Source organism: Hibiscus syriacus, unplaced genomic scaffold (assembly GCF_006381635.1).
Source record: "Hibiscus syriacus cultivar Baekdansim isolate YM2019G1 unplaced genomic scaffold, ASM638163v2 tig00110925_pilon, whole genome shotgun sequence".
NCBI classification, from domain to species: domain Eukaryota; kingdom Viridiplantae; phylum Streptophyta; class Magnoliopsida; order Malvales; family Malvaceae; genus Hibiscus; species Hibiscus syriacus.
The window spans coordinates 410,622-427,351 of NW_024062912.1; the positions used below are offsets into that span (position 1 = coordinate 410,622).

At 33.5% G+C, this 16,730-nt stretch overlaps 1 protein-coding gene and 3 pseudogenes across 1 annotated transcript; 2 read left to right on the forward strand and 2 right to left on the reverse strand.

Annotated features, from left to right (window-relative positions):
- Positions 1-341: 341 nt before the first annotated feature.
- Positions 342-1,095, reverse strand: LOC120146378 (cytochrome c1-like). The gene is made up of 2 exons (XM_039159961.1): positions 994-1,095; positions 342-791 (listed from the first exon to the last, which is right to left on the reverse strand). The coding sequence occupies exons 1-2, from the start codon at positions 1,006-1,008 to the stop codon at positions 357-359; spliced, it is 450 nt and encodes a 149-aa protein (XP_039015892.1). The 5' UTR covers positions 1,009-1,095; the 3' UTR covers positions 342-356.
- Positions 1,096-5,587: 4,492 nt separating this feature from the next.
- On the forward strand, positions 5,588-6,532 carry LOC120146385 (annotated as a pseudogene).
- LOC120146415 lies at positions 6,520-11,770 on the forward strand (annotated as a pseudogene).
- A 278-nt stretch (positions 11,771-12,048) lies between these two features.
- On the reverse strand, positions 12,049-14,998 carry LOC120146391 (annotated as a pseudogene).
- Between the last annotated feature and the right edge of the window lie 1,732 nt (positions 14,999-16,730).

Consider the following 16,730-nt stretch of genomic DNA (forward strand, 5'->3'; position numbering starts at 1 on the left):
AGTACATAACTTACGGAACACTTGATCACACCATATCATAATGCGATGAGTGACTGCATTTTGTAGAAGAAACACTGACAATGGGTGATGTCAGATTTTAAACAAAACGTGATATTAGATATTTGGGAACATTGGATCAATAGTAAGAAATTGGATAGTCAAGAAATGTTCAAATGATGGACTCGGATTTATTATAATCAAAGACATTCAAGACAACATGCAGGCTTCTGTAATAAAAACAGAACAACTAAAACATTAAACTTGAACCCAAGCTGATTCGGGACTCAACAAACCCAACCCTTTACAGATAAAGAGAACAAACACGACATAACACGCACAGCTGGTTTTGCTTCGTCTTATTCTTCTTCTGCCTTCTCGGCTTCTTCTTTGGGTGCTTCGGTAGCGGATTCTGTTTCGGGTTCGGGTTCAGCTGGTGTTTCACTAGGCTCTGCAGTTTCTTTGGTTTCAACGGCGGGCTCTGTGGCTTCCTTATTCTCCTCCTCGGCAACTGACTTCGGCACTGTTTCCTTGGGAGTCGCCTCCACTGGCTCCTGGATGACAACTTTGGATTCTTCTACCACCTCCTTGGTTTCAACTTCAACTGAGGCTTCAGATTCTATGGTTGCCGCCGCTTCCTCAACAGCGGCTGCATTCTCGGCTTCCTTCTTCTCTTCGGCAACAGGCTCCGCCGCCGCAGGAGCTTCGGCAACTATCTCTTCTACTGTTGTTTCTTGATCCTTGACCGTTTCTTCAGTTTTCTCCTCATGAAGTGCAGTTTGAGCTGATACAACCTGTAACACATCGTATCAAATAAGAATATGCATAAAAGGAATCATGAAAACAGTATTTAAAACGTAAAACCAAGTTTCTCAAGGATGAAATCTAAACGAAAGCGTGGATGAAAAAGGGTTTTCGATAACAAACGCCAAGATCATTATCAGCTGATGAACGATCACAAATGGGTTGATTAAGATTTTTAGAATTTGCCAATACCTCAGCAATAGCCATAGGAATCACAAAGAGAAGTAATTAGAACTGGGAAGAAAATTATGGAAGGGGAAATAATTAGAGGGTAGCAGTGAAAGATTGCTCTAATGTATGATACATGGATGCATGAAAAGAGAGTGGCTTTTATAGAGGAGTAAAGTTTGATGAGAAGTGGTGGGTGCCATTCAAGAATCTTTGATTTGACAACTCATCTCACGGAGTACAAGGTAACTTACTCATTAGCTTATCTGGCGAAAGCTTTTACAGTTTTAACGTTTGTCTTAGATATTAGGCTAATGCAGGAAATGTCGAATGAATCATGAAATGGAAAAATTTAATTGATGTGTTATTTTTTTTAGAAATATTTTAATTTTTGTTTGATGGTATTGGTTGTCATGTGCAATCAATAATTATTTTTTTTCTTAAGCTCAAAGAAATTGATATATTCGTATAGAAAGTCAGTGTAATTTGTTCTAATTAAATAGGAGTGGTATGTTTAAATATTATATAATTTATGAGGTTAAATTTATTATATTTTATCAAGAGGTTGAGAATTATGGAGACTATATGTATAATTAATCGTTGTGATTTTATTATTGGTCAACAGATTTTACTAAATTATGTGATATTACACTTTGTTAATTAAATATATCTCAAAATATTTTATGATGATATAATTATTATTTGATAATTATATTTTTACAATTATTCTAATATTTTCAAATACACTATAAATTTATTCTCTTCCCTCTTCACAATTTGTGTTATTTTTTTATAGATTATATCAACATTTTCTTTTATTTTGTTTAGCAGGCTGTACCAATTTTGATATTGGTTGTTAATCGTCGATTGTCTTTTTTTTTAAGTTTTTTAATAAGAATAATTTTGTCTTTATGACACGTTTATCTTTGCCTTTGTGGCACGACACGCTTATCTCTGCCTTTTGGTAGTTTTCGATTTGTTGACCGTTGTTTTCGTTTATCTTTTTTTCCCTCAGGGTTGAATTTGACATTGTCACGACTGATCGATATGGTGCTTATTTGTTAATGCTAATCTTCCCTACATTTGACCATCAGATTGATTTGGATACGGCTTTGCGTTTGTGAATAGTTTTCTCACGTCGCTCGACTCTGATTTGCGATTTGTCTATGGTATTTCAGTAGCTTCATCCCATTTTTGTGGTTTGTTTGTCGTTGCAGTCAGATTTGTTCGTATTTTTATTTTATTCGAGTTTTTTTGTTAGGTTTTTTAACATTTCCTTCTTTGGTCCTTATGTGATCTAGGTGACTAGTTTTTGTCTTAATGGTAATAGAAAAATGTCATAATTATATTTTAGGTTTACGATTATGCTTGTAAATCTTTATTGTAATTTTATATATTTTATATTTTAATAAAACTAACGACTTTCTATAAAAATACATTATAAATTTATCTATTTAAATTCGATTTTTTAAAGATGAATAATACTCTCTTTTATTTATTATAGAGACCATTCAATGAATTATTAATAATGAATCCAAATGAATTTAGTTTTAAAATTTTATGAAAACACATTATCAACTAATTTCATCACTTAATTCATTGACGATGCATAAAATTTTATACATTATTGAAACATTAAATATTAATTCATAAAACTATCCAGGTAAGTGTACAAATACATCATGTGTCCTAATAATATATTCAAAATAAAAATAATAAAATAAAAATAATTATTTTGGCAGTATAATAAAAAAATTGCTTAGGATAGTATTTAAAGGTTAGAAATCAAACTTGATTTTTAGAAAGTTGAAAGTAAAAAAATGCGGCTATAAATGCTATGAAAAATTGAAGAATATTGTACAAACAATCAAATGGAAAATGAGGCAATGCTTAACTATTATGCATACAAACCAAGGTAGCTTTTTCTTAATTTGTAAAACAAGTTTTGGAACTATTTTCAACACATTTTTTAATCCACTTACAATATCTTGTATGTGTCAATATTGGCCTCAACTGAAAGATAAATTCTAATATTATGCCTCTAAACTTATAAATTACAACAAATTTAGATTAATTATCCAAAAATACGCCTTGAACGTGCCTATAAAAAATTGGGGTTTTAGCTATAACTCGCGTTCTACAAAATGTGATGATTGTTAAATACCACACGCATAACGTGAGTTTTTTTTGAAATATTAAATTGTATTATTTGAAAAGTGTTTTCACGTTAGAGGAGTCTAGCGCCCTATAGAAAACAAGACATTGACACTCATTTTGTAAGACTCGAGGTAGTCGTACGTGCATACTTTAAGGGTATTTTTCTAGGGCTGTTCATTCGGTTAATTCGGTGGTTGAACCGACCGAACTACCATTAACCGAATTAACCGAACTTTTGTTTTCTTTAACCGTTAACCGAAGCAAACTTTTTTTTTCGAAAATATTAACCGAACCGAATAAATTTCGGTTAATTTTCGACTTAACCAAAAAAATTTAAAATTTTCTAATTTATATAAAAATTAAATATTTTATAATTAAAAAAACAGTTTATAATTAATTTAAATAATATATAATTATAAAATAAAAATTTTATATAAATTTTTTTAATTAATTAATATTGATTTAGGTTTAAAAGTTATTGGATCTTAAATTATTAATTGGATTTTAAATAGTTTGGGCTGAGTCCATATGCTATATATAATATATTTAATATTTAAAATTTTATTTCGGTTAATTAACCGATTTCGAACCGAATTAACCGTTAACCGAATATCCAAAAAAACCTTAATCGTTCCCTGATCGAACTAATTCGGTGACCGACAGAATTAATTCGGTTCGATCGGTTAATTCGGTTAAAACCGAATTTTGAACACCCCTATATTATTAAGCTGTTTTAGGTTGTTTTTCAATAAAATAATAGAAAAGGTTTTTTATTTAATAACGCCAAAATATTATTCAATCTTTTAATTAACATTAAATATTAGGAATATCGTACGGAAAATCCCGTTGGTGAGATGTAAAATGATGAAGGGAAATAAATGGCGGGGAGCAAAGTGGTTGGTGTCTCAAAAGAAAAGATTAGAAAAATTGATTAGTTTAAAAGTGATTAAGAAAGCCTAACTTACCTGTCCTCTTTCCTTGCCAAATTTTAAAAGAAAATTGCATTTGTTCCCATTCTCATTCAATCCCACACCCTACAAAAATTATAAGATTATATATTTCAATTTACTGTTATTCTTATGTAAGTTGTTAAATATGTTGAAGTTTTGATTTAAAGTGGATAATATCATACATATATTTAAAATAAAAGTAAAAATATATTAGAACTTGGATGACTTAACGAATATAGTTACAGAATTTCATAACCGATAACTTCTATTTTAACTGCTTATTAAATGGGTTTAACCATAGTAACCTGCTTGATCCAACCGAGTCTGACTCAAAACTGCCAAGTAAATGAATTCCAATATACTTGTGTTCACTATTAACTGTATTAGGAGTAAAGAAAGAAAAATAACAAAAGTTGTTGCAATAAATTGATAAGTGTCTAAAACAAGCGCGGAAATTACAAATTAATTTCTGTAATTTTTTATTTAGATGATCAAAACATTAATTTAATTATAAGATCAAAATTTTGTATAACATTTAATATTGATTTTACAAATAAAACATAAGTTTTTACCACAAAATCCATACAAAAGCGATACAGAATGAGGCCGACACCCTTTCTTAAACAGGGTAAACTATCAAATTAGTTATTTTATTTTACAAGTGTTTAATTTTGGTCATCGATTTAATAAACATCCCATGGCAAGCTATGAATGGGGTTAGGTTAATATTTTCTTTATTAAGTTTAGAGTTAAACTAAAAGGCAGCATCTTTTATTAACATGTGTCACAAAACTAACGAAAACATAAATAATAAAAATATTTTTTTTAAATCAATGACTAAATGTGATCATTTATAAAACAAAGTGACCATTTTGACGGTTCACCCATTTTGTTTTGTTTTATTTTAAACTCAGCTTGTTCCAATCCGAAGCATTGTCGTCCAAATTCCAAAGCTCTGAGCTTCCTCTCTGAAGTCCCATCTAGTCAGGTTTTTGTCCTTCACTTGTCTGCTCTTCTTCAAATTTGCTTATGTTAAAGCTGCATTTTTTCATGCTGGTTCCACATTTATGTTAAATCTATATCTTTTATGGGAACTTCCCTCATGTCAAATGCAAAGTGAATATCAGATTTGACCTGAGTTTTTGCTCTGAAATTTGGTTAGCTGTACTTCAGCTGAAGGAGCTCTAGAACAGAAAAATGGTTCATATATTTTTTTTAATCTTCACATTTCAATGCCACCTGTAGTAGATCCTGTTCTAAGCTCTTTTATTTTCATATTTGCTTTGCTGGGCAAGTTTAGTAAATATCTGATTTTTTATTAGTTTCCATATGGAAAGAAAGTTGTATATTTTGGTTTAATTTAATCCGATCTAGAATATGAGATGGGCTTTTGATCTTAGGGAATTTTATACTTCTTTTTTGTTCATACTGTAGATTTATTGTATGTTTTCTCGTCATTTAGCTGCAATCACTGTGAAGAGTTTCATTCTTGTAGGAATTTCTGGGGGAAAATGCAGTTTCACAGGACTTTTTTTGTTCTGTTCTGCATTGCTCCTTTTCTCCTCCTTGACATATGGGCAAAAAGCTAGTCCTCCGGCTCCGGTAGAAATGACCCCGACTCTGACACCAGCACCCGCATATGTAAACCTCACTTACTTACTCTCTGTGGCAGGTCCATTTCACACGTTCCTTGGTTACTTAGAATCAACTAAAGTCATTGACACCTTCCAAAACCAAGCCAACAACACCGAACAAGGCATTACGATTTTCGTACCCAAAGACAATTCATTCAAGGGTCTTAAGAAGCCATCGTTGTCCAATCTCAGTGATGATCAGCTCAAATCTCTCATCCTTTTCCATGCCTTGCCCAAATACTACGCCCTTGCGGACTTCAGTTAGCTCAGTACAAAGGGTCCTGTCAGTACACTTGCTGGAGGCCAATATATTTTGAATTTCACTGATAAATCCGGCACCGTCCACCTCGATTCGGGGTGGAGCAAAACAAAAGTCACCAGCGCTGTACATTCCACCGATCCTGTCGCTATATATCAGGTCGATAAGGTCCTTCTTCCCGAGGCTATCTTCGGTACTGACGTACCTCCAATGCCTGCACCAGCTTCAGCTCCTGATATTAGCCCTGCCGCGGATTCTCCATCAGCGGATTCGAAAGAAGGCGGTTCTTCGTCGAAGTCTTTGCCTTCGAGTTCATCTTCTGATAGGATTGTGGAGTTGAGGTTGAGCATTTGGTGTCTGCTGGTTTTGACAGGCTTTGGTGGGTTGGTTCTGCTTTCCTAAGATGTAAGGCTTCATTGCGTGTAATTTATGTTCATGTGGGGTGATCACTGAGTTTCTCAATTTACATTGATTTTTAAATTCATTTTTTATGCAATTATGTGTTAAGAAGAAGAGGAATTGTTATGTTATAATTTCTATTTGAATTTAAATGGCGTTTTGCACGAATCTGTTAGTTGCTTAAATATTATCACCAAGCTTTTCTATCGTAGGGACTAACCCACAATCATTCTATTCATCAAAAACTTGTCTTTGTAATGACTACCAATTTAAAGCTTTAAATTTAATAGAAGGAAAACTAAATGTAACAATCACTGCAATACAAGTTTTTGAAATTAGATGTCTAAAATAGAATATCCTAAAAATTCAATTACAATCAATATAGTTTATCTTTCAATTTATTCATTTTCCATCCTTAGCACTTAAAATCTAACGAGTTCAGTTTAATTCAGTGTTTATTAAAGAACATATTTAGTTTTTTTTTTTAAAAAGGATTGTTTGTATATTATTTTCGAATAAAGCAACGTCATTGATATGGATTATCGTTATCTTTAAAGGTTTTAGATTTGAACAAGATATTTGTAAGGAGTGTATGAGTGTTCGATTGAGAATCTTTCGAATAAATACTACGTTATATTAACCCCAAATTAATAAAGAATAAAAAAATTATTATATTTAATAAAAATAGGAAATAATAATATTTGTAATCATGCTTACAATTACATTAATTATACGAGAACACATTTTAAGACTACTTAAGATTCATATAATTTTAACTTACCAAATGACTTTAATAATTTAAATGTGTGTTATTTTATGTGACAATCCGAATTTAAACAACTATGTATATAAGTTTGTGCGCACTATCAATTCGTGTTTTTATAATAATAGCGTATTAAATGAAAGAATCAATTTATTTTATGTTATAAACGAGGATATTATTATATATGATAAACATAAATTCGTAAACCATTAAAAATATTTTGATTAATAAGAAAGAAAATAATAATACCAATATTGTCCCTTTTTATTGTATTTTATTGGCAAAAGAGCTCATTTGTTTATTATTATAATTACTATTAAAAGAAAAATAGTGTGTTTTAGTTTAATTAAAGCCATATTATCGGTCTCTCTCTCCCACTCTGTCCTAATCACATTTGGAATCGGCAGTGTTCGCGGGATATCTGAGGACTAAGGGGCGTCACGCTTTTCTCTCATCCTCATTCCCCTTCACTCAATTCACCCATTCAAACACCTCTCTCTCTCTCTCTCTCGACAAACCAAACCAAAAAAAAAAAAATACATATGGAGGAAACCACCCTTCAATCTTAGTTTCTCTTAAGGTTTGGTTTCCTTTCTTCTTCCTCTGTATCTTGCTTTCGTTTCCTTACGTGGGTCCTTTTCTGTTCCGATAAATTTCGTGTCTTCTTTCATATGGAAAGGTTGATCGTTTTCTTCTAATACTAGATAAATTAGAGAGTTTTTTTTAGAATTGTTTTCTTATTTTTATCAAGATAGAATTGTTATTGTTTTCTCCTTGTTAAATCGAGTTAAATCGAGAGAAGTTGTAATTCTTATTTTTTCATAATGAAATTCTTCTACCTTTATCCGTGATTTGTACTCTATATTTAGTGGTCACATAAAATTTATGTATTATTTATTTTTATTTTTATTTTCTCAAATTATTAATTACGATTTTACTTTATCCAATAGCCGTATTCCGCAACATTTTCACCATGCTATTAATGAATCTGAGAAATCTTCTTATGTGCAACATATCAATCACTATCTGGCAGAAGATAAATTCTTGAAAGATTATCTTCCAATTGATCCAGCCACGGACGCATTATTTGAACTTGCAAAAGATAGAGTTCTTCTTTGGTTGGTTCACTGGACCTACTTTACTTAGCATTAGTCCTTACTGAATCATTGTTTGATGTTTGTTGACACTTTTAGTTGCTTTCATGTTGCAAGCTTATCAATGTAGCTGTTCCTGGGAGCAGATGAGCGAGCTATCACCACGGAAAAGGTTCTTAATCCCTGGGAGAGGAATGAGAATCATACTCTTTGCCTTAATTCGGCAAAAGCTATTGGTTGCACCGTGGTTAATATTGGCACACAAGACCTTGTTGAAGGAAGAGTAAGTGATTCTCCTTTTCTAATACCGATTTAGGTGTAATACTTGCTTTTTAATCTAACTTGTACAATATTTGAAGTTTTCCAACCTTCATCTTTTTGACCCCTTAGAGCCTCATCTGATACTTGGATTGATTTCTCAAATTATTAAGGTATTCATCTGAAACTTCCTTTAAACTCGTTTAATTTTTGTATTTGCAGTTCTCGAATCACAGAAGCCATACTAATTGTATCCGCTTCCTTCAATCATCAATGTTTCAAGGGCTACATTTTTTTTGTTATATTACTAGTAATGTTTTATTGGGTTGAGATCAGATTCAACTACTGTCTGACCTCAATCTGAACAGAACTCCTCAACTTGTGGAACTGGTGAATGACAGCAAGGTAGGAGGCTGTTAATTGGTTATGCCTTCTTTGTGATAATATCATCCTTGCTGGTTGGAAACAAATTTTGTTAACCTTATGTATAAATTCTGTAGGAGGTGGAGGAGCTTGAGTTTAGGACCTGAAAGGGTTTTACTGAAATGGATGAATTTTCATTTGAAGAAAGCTGGATGTCAGAAGCAGGTTACAAACTTCACTACGGATTTGAAGGTGGGAAAACTTATTGATTTCGGTTAATTCTACTTGTAGAATGTCAATTTTATATGCAGCTGTTGTATTAATCTTTAGATTTGGGCCTTAAGTTGGAAAAGGATTCAATTCCCAGATACATATAGTCGAATAATCAATACTTCCTATTGTGTGAAGTGTATATATTGTCTCCTGTCTACCATTTTCAGTTTTCTAGTGTGAATGATGTATCATAAACCTATATATTTGTAGGATGGAGAGGCATATGCATCTTCTTAATGCTCTTGCTCCCGAACATAGTACACGCGAAACTTTGGAGACAGAGGATCCAACAGAAAGAGCAAGCAAACTTCTTGAACTAGCAGAAAAATTGGATTGCCAAAGATATCACTCCTAAGGACATTGTTGAGGGCTCGGCAAATCTCAATCTTGCATTTGTTGCACAAATATTCCAGCACGGGTGAGAAACAATGTTTTTTCCCCCTCAAGTCTGAACTAAGTTACCGTAGTATGGTTTATCTCTTATATGATGTCGGAAAATCTTGGTTTAAAACAAAATCAGGTAGCCCTCTCACAGCCCATGAATCTCAGCCATCCTATCTCAATATTCAATCCAAAGACCACTAAGTTGGAATCTCAAGCTCTAAGCACTGACGTGTTCCCTTGGGGACATATGATGTGTATGAAGTATTTAACTAGCATATGATTTCTCCTGCAGGAATGGCTTATCAGACAGCAAAACGTCGACCTTTGCTAAGTTGATGACTGATGATCCAGAAACATCACGTGAAGAGAGATGCTTTCGCTTTTGGATGAACAGTCTTGGTACTGATTCGTATGTCAACAATGTTTACGAAGATGTTAAAAACGGGTAACGAGCTATTTTCTCTTCTAAAATTTGGGATCTCCCAGTGGATATAGTGGTCATCGGATCTTCTTTGGTATTCATCCTTTTGTGGCTGCAGATGGGCTCTGTTGGAGGTTGTGGAGAAAATTGTCCCTGGAACAGTTAACTGGAAGCTTGCGAATAAGCCTCCTATACAGATGCCACGTAAACAGGTTGAGAATTGCTATCAAATAGTACAGATTGGCAAGGAGTTGAACTTATCACTCGTCAATGTAGCTGGCAATGGTATCGTGGCCGGAAACAAGAAACTTATACTAGGTAATAATATCTTCCGGCTTCCATTCTTCTCTTTCTTTGTTGAAGCTGAGGCTGTTATTTTCTTCTGCAAGACAACTTTGATATTCTCGTTTCCGTGTCCTGTTTACCTCACTTTTAGCATTTTTGTGGCAACTGATGAGGTTTTCTATGCTACAACTCCTTAAAAACTTGAGAGAGAGAAATTATGATGCCGACATTCTGAACTGGGCTAACAAAAAAGTAAACCAGGCAGGTCGAAAATCTCAAATGGAGAGCTTCAAGGTACATAAGCAACAAATTGAAAACCATGTCTTGATTATAACACAGACTGACACACTGCTTTTTACTGGATTATTGCTCTTAGGATAAAAACCTTTCGAATGGTAAATTCTTCCTCGAGCTGCTTAGTGCAGTGGAACCGAGGGTTGTTAACTGGGGTCTTGTTACCAAGGGAGAAACTGGTATGGTATTATTTCATTATTATATTAATCTGTCCCTTTCCTCTGAAACACAGTCGACCGTTATGTTATACTACACTTCTGCAATACAAATAACCTGCCATGGCTTTGCTTTTTGTTGGGGGAAGTTGAGAAACTTTTTGTGGGAAACTATGTTCATGTCTCACCCTTGCGAATAAATAGACCATACTATAAATAAAACCGATACTAGTGTTTTATTGTCACTGACCTTGCAGACGAAGAAAAGAGGATGAATGCAACTTATATAATCAGTGTTGCACGGAAGCTTGGATGATCTATTTTCTTGTTACCTGAGGATGTCATACGGGTATATATTTCCTAAATTCAATAACCATAATCCCCCCTTCTATATCTTCTCTGATTTTAAATTATTGATGATATGCCATTCATGCGTCTGTTTTTTGCTTGTGGTTGATGTTTCTCTACCTGAGCTCTGATGTATGTATGGTTTTCCACTGTTTTGATATGCCATGATGTTAGAATCGTCATGTTTCATAAGAGGAACAGAATATTTAGAACAATGCCAGTAACCTAGACAAATCTCATGTCAGTTGTTAAATGTTTGATTTTCTTTTTTTGGTTAGCAACCTCTTGAGATTAATACTACTGAGCTAAACTGACTACTTCATGCCTGGACCGGGTTAAATCCGACATTGCATTGTTTAAAGTAACTTCTGACCGTAATGTTTGTCAATAACAGGTGAGCCAGAAAATGATCCTTACTTTGGCTGCCAGCATCATGTACTGGGGCCTGCAGAAGCAGGTAGCAGAGGGAAATGGCGATGGTCTGGATGAGTTATCCAAGACACCAACAGAAGGCGAGCCAACGGAAGGTGAGGAGACAGCACCCTCTGGTGAAATGTCTGATTTGGCTGTCGATGATTCGGTTTCAGAATCTTCAAAGGCTGAAGAATAGGATGGTAATGAAAAAATAACCATAGGGAGCTTTCTAGTTCATTTCCCCTTTTTCTTTTGCTCGAAAGAACCAGAGCTGGAGGGCCTAGTTCCAGTTCCGGCTCATTGCTTTTTGTAGACCACAGGACAGGAGAAGACGAAATGGGATATAAATTTAATAATCTTTGGATTGCGCTGACTATGCTTGAATAATGCATTACATTAGCCTTCTTCCAATTCTTTGTGACAGTCTTTATTTTCCTATTGTCGATTTTCATTATCATTTTCGAATTTCGATATGGTTGAAAAAGTATATTCTTCTTCAGCCTTCCAAATATACGGAAAACAAACCGATTTGGGTCATAAAATCATTAGGAGCACAGAAAACACAACGCTGAATTCATTAGCAAAGTAACTTCAACTGTTTAAAACTGTCAATGGGTTACAAAATTTACATTTTACCTGGTCTTTGGCAGTGAGGACACGAGTATTAATTCCATATCCTTCGACATACGACTAGATTTTCTTCACATTCAATAAACTGTTATTTGTCATCAGTTCTGAGAGAATTTAGCCTTCTTAGTCTCTGATCAAGCTCTTTCATTACTTCTGGTTCTTGCTTTTTCCTTTGCTTTGATATGGTGTTTGTCGTCATAAAACCGATCTTATCAAATGCAACCTAAATAGATCCACAAGGTCCATGTCATGTGAAAGCAAAGCATATCATAGATTTCCAAATTATGTTCAACTCCACGGGTCAATTCATTGAAATGACATGGTAAAACAAATAGAAACGATCTTTTTCCTATCTACAACCGGAACTAGGTCTGATTTTCCTATGGATAACGAGGAAGAAGCATGGAATGTTATAAGAGGAGAAGAAGAAAAAAAGGAAAAACAAATGACGAATTGTCTTACCGTCAATAACTCATCAGGATCGAAAAGATGATGGGTCGTTCTCTGTAAAATATTAATTATGTCACCGACCTGATGTGTTAGAAGCAATTCGTCTTCCTTCATCTGCAAAAGAAGACCAAAACTTAAATTAACTTTGTGATCTTTAGGAAAACATGTCAAAGAAAGTTCCTGACTTGGCTGGAATGTGGAGTGAAACGTCGATGAGATCGGTACCTTAAATATAGCCAAAGCTACATGAAAAAGAACCTTTGCCCCCTCATAGAAAAGGACATCCCACACCCGCAGAGTTGTCTGGACAAATAGCCCAACAAAGAGGGAAAGAAATAAGATAGTCAGAAAACAACCTCGAATAGAATCGGCATTTGGTGTGAGACACCAGCAGGACGTAATGGTAATGAAATATTGTTGAAACCTCTGAAGGCAAGCTTTTAGAAAAGAGGCAAAGGAACCACTCGGTAGCGACGAGGGAGACATCAAACTCCAATGCTTCCAAATGAGCATCGATCCTGTGTTTTTGTGATCCGATTTTTAATAAGATAAGCTTTGACATTAACGTACATATTACTTTAAATAAAGAAAAAGATAAACAAATAAATAAAAATAAAATAGTTTAATCCTCAACTACCTCGGGCACTTCTTGGCAAGCAAATCTTTAAAAACCCTTTGCTCAACATGGCATCCAGATAAGTTATTGTATAGCAGTCATTAACTAAAACATTCTCGAGGAGGACGGCAAGCATCCAAAATGCATCTTCCTCCGTTTTCATAACAAGCAATAGCAGTGCAGCAACATAATTTAAGCCCTAAACCAAGAACATATAAATTTGGGTGACTCAGTAAAAAGCAAGGTAAGCAAGAAACATGACATCGGTCTAGTTTCATGCCACAATCAAATAACAGAATTGAATAAAATGGACATCTTCAAATTGTTGAAACCATAAGAGAGTACTGTCATGTTAACTTCAAGAGAAAATGGTGTATTATTTAGTCAAAAAATGAAGTGTGCTATGTTTTTGTAGCACGTCCTTTCTATGCCCATGGTACTAGAAGCTGAGAAAATGCTGAAAGACAAGTGATATCGTTGATAAACTCACCTGACAGTAGCCTACATCAGAATCACGAAACGAATAGCCCACAAGCACGCGCCGTAGAGCAGCATGGCCCTCTGAAGTGTCCAACCATGGATGACCGGGAAAGGTTCGCGGAAGGTCCTGCAAGTATATAAAAGAAAGGCTCAAACCAAATTTCTCAAATTCACCATTCCAGGTTACATCAACCAACAATTTCATGTCGGACCATCACAGCCATCACATTCATTGTAATTTTCACAAGTACTTTTCAAAGATACATTGGTCAATTCTTCTATTTCGGATTCGATCGAATCAAACGACACAACAAAACCTTGTCAAGCACACATCTAAGGAGGAAAGTTCACAGGCTCCAGCCTAAAAGAAAAGAACACTGTGAATTCACCAATAAAGAAATGATCAAGTGAATTACATTCCAAGAAAACCAATGTTAACTAATGAAACCATCCTTGTATTTAGGTCAATCATCAGATATGTGGTTTCAATTCCAAACAAAACCAGATCTCTAGAAAACTAAAAGACAAACATCAAATGAAAAAAGATTTTAATCTAAACAAACATTCAATCAAAAGTAGGAAGGAAAAAAATAAAAACAACAAAAAAATTCATCAAGCAAATGCAAAATAAAGAACTTACATGATCAATCTGTCTTGTAGCAGGTGTGACTTTACCATCTACCGCCTTTGTCAAATCATTATAATAACTTTCAGGCACCGTAGACTTCTTCTTGGCAGCACCAGAAAGCGAAAACCAAACCTTAGGCCTAAGTACAGGGGGAATACCTTTCCTAATAAGCTTCTTCAATGTAATGGAATTAGCCAAAGCGGACAATTTGAGTGACGATTTCAACACAATAGCTTGAGATATTGAAGAAACTTGTGGCTGCAAATACCAATTGGCTCCTTTACTTGCTTCAAGTGCCCACCAAACTCGCCCTTGTTCCCTTACTTTTTCTCTTACCTCATTCAACACATTAACATCATCCACATTGCCTTCAACTGTGAAGCCATAAAGGTCTTGGAATTTCACCGTGAGATTAGCCCTTCTTGAATGGATGCTTGGCCTTGAGATTGGAAACTGTGCTTGCAATTCCAAAGCAAGGTCGGTTTTGTTTTGGGTACCGAACATTTTTTTCCGTTTTTGATAAATCAAGAGAATAAGAAGGAATCAGGGGTTTAGTCAAGAAATGAGAGGAAGCTATAGGATTTGAACCATGAAAGGGTCAATCTTTTGAAGCCAGCAGCTTTGGAAATCTGAAGAAAGGCCGAGTCTTGAAAGTGGGTTTTTATTAAAAGAAAATAAAGAGGACGAGTTTACAAGCAAGACAGACAAAAACTCTAACCTTTGGATCATATGAACGTGGAAGATCCTTCTCAATAAACCAAATGAAATTATTTAAAAAAATTCCCCAGAAGTCAAAATTGGAAAGCTTTAACAGAAATAATATTAATAAACAAATGAAAATAAAATCCAGAAAAAAGATTTTGTTTAAATAATTTCACACTTAAACCTTGGGGAGAAAATATACATAGAAAATTTAGGATAACAATGAGGTGGGAGTGGTTTTCAGAACCGGATCGGTTAGTGAACCAGTTATGTTATCGGTTCATTGGTTTAACTGGTCGGAAGAATCGGACGACGTTATAATTATTTAAAAAATTAAATAAAAATATCAAAAAATATTTAATAAAAAATAATTTTTTATATCACAAGTCATATTCAAAGCAAGTCATAACATATATAAGTTAAAAACCATAAAATCAAGTGAAACAAAATGATTCAAATTAACTACAACATAATATTTAAGGTAAAAAATATTAAATAATAAATATAATTATATAACTATAATTAAAAAATAAATTTGGGGTTAAAAAAATCATAACAAAATGATATTGTTTGGTTTAATTTTTTTTAAACAATCTCACATGGGTAAGAAACATAGAAGAGCATCCCAAAAGTCTAAAGAGTAAAAATATGAGAACAAAACAATCTCACATTGCTAAGAAACATAGAAGTGCATCACAACTAACTTCTATAAATAATAGAGGTAATTTGCCATTCAAAATCATGGAGCCTTTTGGTGAGCATTGAGTAAACTATTCTTTCACTTCAATCAAGCTCGAATTTTAGGCTTCAATCGAGCTTCTAATTTTTTTTTTTGAGTTCAAGCCTTTTTTGAGTTCAAGTTTCAATATTATATTTCGAGTTTGAGTTGAACTTGATAATTTTTAGCTTGTGAGTTTGAGTTGAGTTGAGCTTACTTTTAAAGTTTTCAAGTTCGAGTCGAGCTCAGCAATACTCGAGTTCGACTTGGCTCGTTTAACAAACGACGTTGTTTGGTTTAATTTTTTTTTTAAAAAAAAACAAAAATCCCAGTTTTTCCCCGTTTTTTCCGGTTTTCAGTCGGTCCGGCTCAGTGGTTCTGGTCGGTTCACTAATAGCGGTTCAATCGATTTAGATTGAACCGGACTAAATAACGGTTTCCGATTAAACCGACCGATCCGGTCTGATTTTCAAAACAGAGGGTGGCTTCACCTCTCTTTTTCAACAGTAAATATACACCAACTGAAGAGAAAATAAGCTATTTGATTTTACACTTTAAAATAAATTATAAATTATAAATAAATAAATGGGATTTTGTTTATTTTTTATTATTTTGATTTTTTATTTATTTTGGTTCCTATAAAATACAACTAAGGGAGAGTTAACCGATCTGGTAAGACATGATGTGCATGCTATGGGTAGGTTTAGACTTTACAACTTTAACCATTTATTTTAGAATATTTTAATTTATTTTTTTTAATATTATAACAATAATAATTTTAATTGAATTAATATGCATAAATTTAAATATAAAATAAAAATAAAATAAAATATAACGTGATATATATAAAATATGAATATTAGCATGAACCAAACGATTTTAATAATTAAAGGATGATTGTTATCTTTAGATATCTCAGATTTGAGCACGACGAATATGAAGGTCTTTGAGCGTTTATTGTCAAATTTTTGAGAATTTTTTGAACATATATTATCTTATAATCATATAGAATAATAAAAATATTAAATATTATTTTCTGATGTCTGAACCTATATATTTTTAAAATTTATATATATATTTTTTTAT